The following is a 9,857-nucleotide window of genomic DNA, read 5'->3' on the forward strand; positions in this document are numbered from 1 at the left end:
TAAAGATTTTTTTGCCAAAATCTTTTTTCTCAACACAAGCCAAATGAGCTTATAGGAAGCATTTCATAACTAAAACAAGTTATGATGTGACTGAGATTAATTATATTGGGATTAGTTATATTGAAATTCGTTACGATGTGATTAGTTATTATGATATTATTTTTTATTGACTGTTTGGTATATGCTGTATTAATTTTGGAATTGTCAATTTTATTGTTTATCTGGAATAACTTATCATGAGATTACTATTCTATCGCGATACTATTTTTAAACAAACAAGAAATAAAATAATATTAAATTTTTAATCCAAAATTATTTTTGCTTGTACCATGCCATGTGATTATGCTTATAAATTTATTGAATTTTATATTATATGTCGTACACAGATCTAATGATCCAGATCTTAGGACCGCACTGATCCACCAAAAATGCTCATTTTGGTAAAACGGGAAAGTGGAAAGTATTTTCTCAAGAAACAGTAAACCATAGCCCCTGACGACGCCTTACCCCAGCCAATTGCTACAAATGAAGTTGTGAATTCAACAACCGACTGCCACCGTCAGCAGCTGCTCCGCCACCTCCTAGCTCCGGCGAACAATGAGATCCAGACCACCACTGACTCGCAGGAGATCACCTACTATTCATTATGCCCCTGACAATACTCCCCTCTATCATTCTACTGGTACTCTTTTTCAACCCTTTTTTCAATTTATCTATCTGGGTTTTGCTTGATAGAGTTTGTGCTGGGAAAGGTGGAAGATTTTACATATTTGGAAGAAAATGTTTTCTACTTGATTGCTATGCTGGGTTTTAGTTATTGAGTCTCAAGGTTTATGTTATGCTAGTAATTTTGCATTTTTAGCTTTCCCCTGCACGTCCCTTCTTGCACGTTCCTCTATTTACTAACCTAAATTCTCGAGGTCACGTGTCTCGTTGATTGTTCTTTCTTCTGCATTAATGGGTACAACAACAAGTAAAGGTTTAATGATGAAAATTCATGCCATTTTTTGGTATTAATGAAATGTAGTGAAAATGGGCATATACTGTGTTATAGGTGCGGGCGTGATTTGCCTAGGAAGGGATTAGAATATGTGATGAAAGGCGATTAATTAGGAGAGAAAAAAATTGATTGCCCACAGAGGAAGTGATATCAGATTCATGTAGAACTCTTTTTACTTCTTCAATAAAACCTGCTAGTCTTTGACATAGTTGTCATATCATGATAAGTATCACATATTAAACTGGCCGTTATTTGAATCTCACATTGTGTTGTAAATCATATCCTTAGATGCAAAACATACTTAAAACATAGAATTTGTGAATAACTAACCAGTATTTATGGTTAAAAGTTTGAAGGTTACATTTGCGAATTTGGCTTCATTTGGTCTTGACATCCCTCTATCCAGTGGGTAATGGGTCTGCCCCTCTATGCTTCTTCACTTAAGTACCAGTCTTTTGTCTACAGCAAGGTTCAAACTCTTGACGTGCACCTAACTAGTACATCACACGATGTGCTCTTACTGTTAGACCGAAGCATCAGGGGGCAAAATAAGTACACTTGTTCTCTTGCGTAGGTACACTTGACCAGCAACACAATTTCTGTCAACTTGACCAGCAACATATAGTGTGTTGTAGGTGCTGCTGTGATTTGACTAGGGAAGGGGTTAGAACATCTGATGAAAGACTATTAATTAGAAGAGGAAAAAAATTCATTGCCCAAAGAGGAAATGGTATCAGAAGAGATGAATGTGGAGAACTTTTTTACTTCTTCAATAAGTCCTGTTAAGTCTTTGACATAACTGTCATATCATGATAAGTATCACGTATTAAACTGGCTGTTATTTGAATCTCACATTGTGTTGTAAATCATATCTTTAGATGCAAAACATACTTAAAACATAGAATTTGTGAATAACTAAAAAGTATTTAAGGTTAAAAGTTTGAAGGTTACATTTGCGAATTTGGCTTCATTTTGTCTTGACATTCCTCTATCCTGTGGATAATGGGTCTGCCCCTCTATGCTTCTTAACTTAAATTCCAGACTTTTGTCTACATCAAGGTTTGAACTCTTGACGTGCACCTAATCGGTACTTCACACGATGTGCTCTTACTGTTAGACCGAAGCATCAGGGGGAAAAATAAGTACACTTGTTCTCTTGCGTAGGTACACTTGACCAGCAACACAATTTCTGTCAACTTGACCAGCAACATATACTGTGTTGTAGGTGCTGCTGTGATTTGACTAGGGAAGGGGTTAGAACATCTGATGAAAGACTATTAATTAGAAGAGGAAAAAAATTCATTGCCCAAAGAGGAAATGGTATCAGAAGAGATGAATGTGGAGAACTCTTTTACTTCTTCAATAAGTCCTGATAAGTCTTTGACATAACTGTCATATCATGATAAGTATCACGTATTAAACTGGCCGTTATTTGAATCTCACATTGTGTTGTAAATCATATCTTTAGATGCAAAACATACTTAAAACATAGAATTTGTGAATAACTAAAAAGTATTTAAGGTTAAAAGTTTGAAGGCTACATTTGCGAATTTGGCTTCATTTTGTCTTGACATTCCTCTATCCTGTGGATAATGGGTCTGCCCCTCTATGCTTCTTAACTTAAATTCCAGACTTTTGTCTACATCAAGGTTTGAACTCTTGACGTGCACCTAATCGGTACTTCACACGATGTGCTCTTACTGTTAGACCGAAGCATCAGGGGGAAAAATAAGTACACTTGTTCTCTTGCGTAGGTACACTTGACCAGCAACACAATTTCTGTCAACTTGACCAGCAACATATACTGTGTTGTAGGTGCTGCTGTGATTTGACTAGGGAAGGGGTTAGAACATCTGATGAAAGACTATTAATTAGAAGAGGAAAAAAATTCATTGCCCAAAGAGGAAATGGTATCAGAAGAGATGAATGTGGAGAACTCTTTTACTTCTTCAATAAGTCCTGATAAGTCTTTGACATAACTGTCATATCATGATAAGTATCACGTATTAAACTGGCCGTTATTTGAATCTCACATTGTGTTGTAAATCATATCTTTAGATGCAAAACATACTTAAAACATAGAATTTGTGAATAACTAAAAAGTATTTAAGGTTAAAAGTTTGAAGGTTACATTTGCGAATTTGGCTTCATGACATTCCTCTATCCTGTGGATAATGGGTCTGCCCCTCTATGCTTCTTAACTTAAATACCAGACTTTTGTCTACATCAAGGTTTGAACTCTTGACGTGCACCTAATCGGTACTTCACACGATGTGCTCTTACTGTTAGACCGAAGCATCAGGGGGAAAAATAAGTACACTTGTTCTCTTGCGTAGGTACACTTGACCAGCAACACAATTTCTGTCAACTTGACCAGCAACATATACTGTGTTGTAGGTGCTGCTGTGATTTGACTAGGGAAGGGGTTAGAACATCTGATGAAAGACTATTAATTAGAAGAGGAAAAAAATTCATTGCCCAAAGAGGAAATGGTATCAGAAGAGATGAATGTGGAGAACTCTTTTACTTCTTCAATAAGTCCTGATAAGTCTTTGACATAACTGTCATATCATGATAAGTATCACGTATTAAACTGGCCGTTATTTGAATCTCACATTGTGTTGTAAATCATATCTTTAGATGCAAAACATACTTAAAACATAGAATTTGTGAATAACTAAAAAGTATTTAAGGTTAAAAGTTTGAAGGTTACATTTGCGAATTTGGCTTCATTTTGTCTTGACATTCCTCTATCCTGTGGATAATGGGTCTGCCCCTCTATGCTTCTTAACTTAAATATCAGACTTTTGTCTACATCAAGGTTTGAACTCTTGACGTGCACCTAATCGGTACTTCACACGATGTGCTCTTACTGTTAGACCGAAGCATCAGGGGGAAAAATAAGTACACTTGTTCTCTTGCGTAGGTACACTTGACCAGCAACACAATTTCTGTCAACTTGACCAGCAACATATACTGTGTTGTAGGTGCTGCTGTGATTTGACTAGGGAAGGGGTTAGAACATCTGATGAAAGACTATTAATTAGGAGAGGAAAAAATTCATTGCCCAAAGAGGAAATGGTATCAGAAGAGATGAATGTGGAGAACTCTTTTACTTCTTCAATAAGTCTTGTTAAGTCTTTGACATAACTGTCATATCATGATAAGTATCACGTATTAAACTGGCCGTTATTTGAATCTCACATTGTGTTGTAAATCATATCTTTAAATGCAAAACATACTTAAAACATAGAATTTGTGAATAATTAAAAAGTATTAAGGTTAAAAGTTTGAAGGTTACATTTGCGAATTTGGCTTCATTTTATCTTGACATTCCTCTATCCTGTGGATAATGGGTCTGCCCCTTTATGCTTCTTAACTTAAATACCAGACTTTTGTCTACATCAAGCTTTGAACTCTTGACGTGCACCTAATCGGTACTTCACACGATGTGCTCTTACTGTTAGACCAAAGCATCAGGGGGCAAAATAAGTACACTTGTTCTCTTGCGTAGGTACACTTGACCAGCTACACAATTTCTGTCAACTTGACCAGCAACATATACTGTGTTGTAGGTGCTGCTGTGATTTGACTAGGGAAGGGGTTAGAACATCTGATGAAAGACTATTTATTAGGAGAGGAAAAAAATTCATTGCCCGAAGAGGAAATGGTATCAGAAGAGATGAATGTGGAGAACTCTTTTACTTCTTCAATAAGTCCTGTTAAGTCTTTGACATAACTGTCATATCATGATAAGTATCACGTATTAAACTGGCCGTTATTTGAATCTCACATTGTGTTGTAAATCATATCTTTAGATGCAAAACATACTTAAAACATAGAATTTTTGAATAACTAAAAAGTATTTAAGGTTAAAAGTTTGAAGGTTACATTTGCGAATTTGGCTTCATGACATTCCTCTATCCTGTGGATAATGGGTTTGCCCCTCTATGCTTCTTAACTTAAATACCAGACTTTTGTCTACATCAAGGTTTGAACTCTTGACGTGCACCTAATCGGTACTTCACACGATGTGCTCTTACTGTTAGACCGAAGCATCAGGGGGCAAAATAAGTACACTTGTTCTCTTGCGTAGGTACACTTGACCAGCAACACAATTTCCGTCAACTTATTTATTTATTTATTTATGAAACTACTAGGCTTAAATTTATTATCAACCAAATAATAGAAATAGATAAACTTGTACAGTATAAGATTATATGTTCATGATGTAGCCAATAGTGATGATTTTCAGAAGTGTAAGCGTATATAATTGACGAAACAGCTGAAACAAGTGTTTGTGCTGGAAATCATGTCCTATGAACTGATGGACTTCAACTTCCACATTATGTGCACTCTTGTATGTTTCTAGTTTTATGGGTTAGAAAAACCTGACTACAAATCTTCTTTTCTTAATGCCCCAACTTGTTTTGACAAGAGATGAATATAGGAAAAAGAATCACATATTTCATTACCTTTTAGCTTTTATTAGCAGTTGTAACAAACTTTTGTAGGTGTTGCAAAAGAATGATGTCATTTAGAGTAGTTTCCCGATGGCTATGTTAGCTTCAGATTGGAATCGGAGATGTTTGTATGCTTTGAATTTTTTAACACCAAAAGTTAATAACTAAAAAGTATTTAAGGTTAAAAGTTTGAAGGTTACATTTGCGAATTTGGCTTCATGACATTCCTCTATCCTGTGGATAATGGGTTTGCCCCTCTATGCTTCTTAACTTAAATACCAGACTTTTGTCTACATCAAGGTTTGAACTCTTGACGTGCACCTAATCGGTACTTCACACGATGTGCTCTTACTGTTAGACCGAAGCATCAGGGGGCAAAATAAGTACACTTGTTCTCTTGCGTAGGTACACTTGACCAGCAACACAATTTCCGTCAACTTATTTATTTATTTATTTATGAAACTACTAGGCTTAAATTTATTATCAACCAAATAATAGAAATAGATAAACTTGTACAGTATAAGATTATATGTTCATGATGTAGCCAATAGTGATGATTTTCAGAAGTGTAAGCGTATATAATTGACGAAACAGCTGAAACAAGTGTTTGTGCTGGAAATCATGTCCTATGAACTGATGGACTTCAACTTCCACATTGTGTGCACTCTTGTATGTTTCCAGTTTTATGGGTTAGAAAAACCTGACTACAAATCTTCTTTTCTTAATGCCCCAACTTGTTTTGACAAGAGATGAATATAGGAAAAAGAATCACATATTTCATTACCTTTTAGCTTTTATTAGCAGTTGTAACAAACTTTTGTAGGTGTTGCAAAAGAATGATGTCATTTAGAGTAGTTTCCCGATGGCTATGTTAGCTTCAGATTGGAATCGGAGATGTTTGTATGCTTTGAATAGGTTTGTGGGACCATGACATTTGTGTGGCTATAAAAGCATCTCATTAAGGGTAAATGGGTAAAATGAAAGAGTTTAAAGTTGAGTTATTTCCAAATTTAGAAATGTGTCATTTGTTTTGGAACAAACTAAAAAGGAAAGTACCTCATCTAATATGAAACGGAGGGAGTATCTCTTTACCGATCAGGGAAAAAAAAGAGAACTGAAAATTATTCAATGTCTTGTACCTGCCGACACTGGCCAATGCATCACAAGAGGGTATGAAAAACCTTCGTACTGCCTTGGTGCCATCCCTGCTCTATGGTGTTGATCCGTAGTGTAGCTGGGGCGGAATTTCAGGTCTTGAAATAATCTTGGCAAGGGTTTGTATTATGGTTGTGGATGTATTTTTAAACAAAGGAAACAAATGGAACTTAGATCCAAATTCCATCTCACCAAAATCAACAAGCATAAATCATAACAAGCTCATTAGTACAATTGTTTTAGCAGTAATAGTTCTGAGATTTGATGTGTATCTAGTTGACCAATTTCCATCCCTTTGTCAGCCTTTTTATATGCTTCTTCAACTTTTAGTTCTAAGTAAATTTTGTTAATTATTCTTTTCCTTCTAGTCTTGTATGCTTCTACATATGCATGCTTATACACATAATGATGCATTATTGGACTTCTGCATTACCTGTAGTTATATGCTTTTTAAAATATGGTTTTTGTTTTCTCTTTCCCGGGGGAGCCGGAGAGTGCTTGAGGTCAAGCTAAATTGAACTTCTGTCTCAATTTTCGTAGTTCAGTCTTGTTTGTAGTGGCAGTTTTTGACTCCTTTTCCTGACAGATTCATTTTTGGTAATTTATTCCCAGAGGCTCTGCCTCTATGAATTTCAGCAACGTGGGTTCATCAACCACCAGAGATTCCTTTCTTGGAATAAACACGGGCCCTCTTGCTTTTATTCTTTTTGATATCAAACGTTTGGGTCCGTTCTCAGGGACTGTTACATTTGTGTTGTCATCTTGCTCATGTTAATAGGATGATTGAAATACCTGCATCAAACCACGAAACATGACATGTAAATACATCCGCACATCTCCTAGCATTCTGCGTTCTTAACATTATTTTTCTGTTTATTATAGGAAATGACGACGTAGATAGTGGGAGAAAGAAGATGAAGCACAGGGGAAAAAATGTTGTATGGTCCCCTGCAATGGACAAGTGTCTGATTGAAGCACTTGCTATCCAAGCAAGAAATGGAAATAAAGTTGACAAATGCTTCAATGAAAATGCATATAATGCTGCCTGTGTTGCTGTTAATACTCATTTCAGCTTGTCGTTAAATAACCAAAAGGTTATTAATCGTCTTAAGACAATCAAAAAGAGGTATAATATAATCAGTAATATCCTCAGTCAAGAGGGATTCTCTTGGAATCCAAATACAGATACAATCGACTGTGAGGATGATGATCTTTGGAAGAAATATGTTGCTGTAAGTTTTAGCTTGTCATGCTCGCTTTTTGTTCCAAACTTTGGTTAATACTTTTTTTTTTTTTTGGGGTTGTGTTTCCCTTCTCGTTATCATCTCTCTTAGTTCCATAAGATACTTTGTATTCTTCTGCTTGCCTGATGCCATTGTACAATATCTAATATGTTATTAGGCACACCCTGATGCTAGGGCTTTCCGAGGAAAGCAGATAGCCATGTATGAAGAAATGAAAATTGTATGTGGAAATTATCAAGCTCCTACTCGCTGGAGTAGAATGTCAGCCAATGTGAATGGAAATCCAGTGATAGAGTGCAAGTACGAACAAGAATCTGGTTCATATCTTTCAGCAAGTTCAGAGCATATGAACGATTCAGATGGAACCGAGACACAGTCATCTGCCAAAGAACCAGTATATACCGAAATGGCTGCTAATAATGAAGATGAAGATGAGCCCGAGGCTCAAACTGAGAGGCAAGCTGCAGAACGGACTCGTAGCTCAGAGACTCTTCAAGATGCAATGTTAGCAATAGCCTCAAGCATCCGCCACTTGGCTGACACAATTGAGCAAAGCAAGTACACCATTGACACCCCTGCTCTTTTGCAAGCTGTGATGGAAATCGAGGGTCTGGAAGAAGCAAAGCAAATGTATGCTTTCGAGTCTTTGAATGAGGACCCCGTCAAAGCCAGGGCCTTCATGGCATACAATAGAAGACTGAGGAGAATATATTTGTATCGACTGTTTGGCTGGTGGAGATAATGTTTTGATGGTCTATTCTGCATCTTGGTCCTCTATTTTTGATGGATGAGTATATTTACTCTTCCAAACTTTCTTGAGGATTATTAAGTGAAGTGAATGCTGTCCATACATAAGAACTCGACCCATATTTAAGCTGACACAGAACTGTACAGGAATGTTTGTACTATGATATCCTTGTGCTGCTTAACTGAGTTTTATCAGATAACTTGCAACTTTTTTGCCTTTTGTTGTGAAGAAATTCCATTTCAATTAGACCTGCGGATTCCACTTGTAATGCGTACCTTTGCATATTGAAATACTTCTTTTTTGTTGTTTACTGCTTCTAATTATAAATTTATACCATGGTTAATCTATTGCCGAAATTTTTTCTTAGAATTATCTAGAGTTTAACTTAATACTATTTGTTTCCACTTTCCGCTAACTCTTAGACACTATTATTAATCATTAGTATTCGAAAGGTTCATCACAACACTCTTCTTTATTCAATCGCTGGGGTTTTCCTTTCCCATGTAATTACTCCTATTTCAACCCCAACCACGTCTGAATCAGTCCCAAAGTCCACCAAATGTATACACAAACGTGCTAACACGAATAACACAAAATGTATCATTCCCAGCAACTCAATTAGCCAAGTTAAGCAACACATAATGTATTTAACTCCTTTATCCCCAAATGACTGAAGATAAGATACTTACCTAAATTGTATCTACTTCATTTAAATCTTTCATCATTAACGGTCGATCAATGTTAGATATTTTTTGTTTCAGAAATTTTAAGGATATTCATACCAAAATGAACATGTCACCGACCTATAAACAAATATTCACCCCATATTATTTCATGAATCTGGAAGAAATACATTTGTCGATCATGCTCAACATTTTGTCTATGTATTACATCTTACTTTCGGTCTGAATCCTACTCAACATTTGTCAGAGCATACTCTAAGATATAGTCTATGTCTTAAAGCTTAAAGTTATGAATCCTCTTAAAGGTTGTGTTGTCTGGTTTACATATGCGACTTATTTGTCAAAGGACATTGAACTAACGGAAATTGGTTAGTAAAGTCACTTTATTTTGTTTTGTTACTGAAGCGTCACCCAATTTTGCCTTTTGTAACTAAAGAGTCACTTTATGCTTTTAGGGGATATTTGTATTTTTCTTTTCAGCCCAACCATTTAAAAGAGTAAAAACGCCCTCTAAAATAATTTACCGACCCGACCCACCAGACCCTTCTCTTTAAAAAAGAAAAG

At 36.0% G+C, this 9,857-nt stretch overlaps 1 protein-coding gene across 1 annotated transcript; it reads left to right on the top strand.

Moving 5' to 3' along the window:
* Positions 1-378: 378 nt before the first annotated feature.
* LOC107824901 (uncharacterized) lies at positions 379-8,918 on the top strand. The gene is made up of 3 exons (XM_075217723.1): positions 379-682; positions 7,501-7,850; positions 8,020-8,918. Exons 1-3 carry the CDS (start codon positions 598-600, stop codon positions 8,602-8,604), a joined length of 1,020 nt encoding a protein of 339 aa, XP_075073824.1. The 5' UTR covers positions 379-597; the 3' UTR covers positions 8,605-8,918.
* Positions 8,919-9,857: the final 939 nt, after the last annotated feature.

This window comes from Nicotiana tabacum, chromosome 7, assembly GCF_000715075.1.
Source record: "Nicotiana tabacum cultivar K326 chromosome 7, ASM71507v2, whole genome shotgun sequence".
NCBI classification, from domain to species: Eukaryota; Viridiplantae; Streptophyta; class Magnoliopsida; order Solanales; family Solanaceae; genus Nicotiana; species Nicotiana tabacum.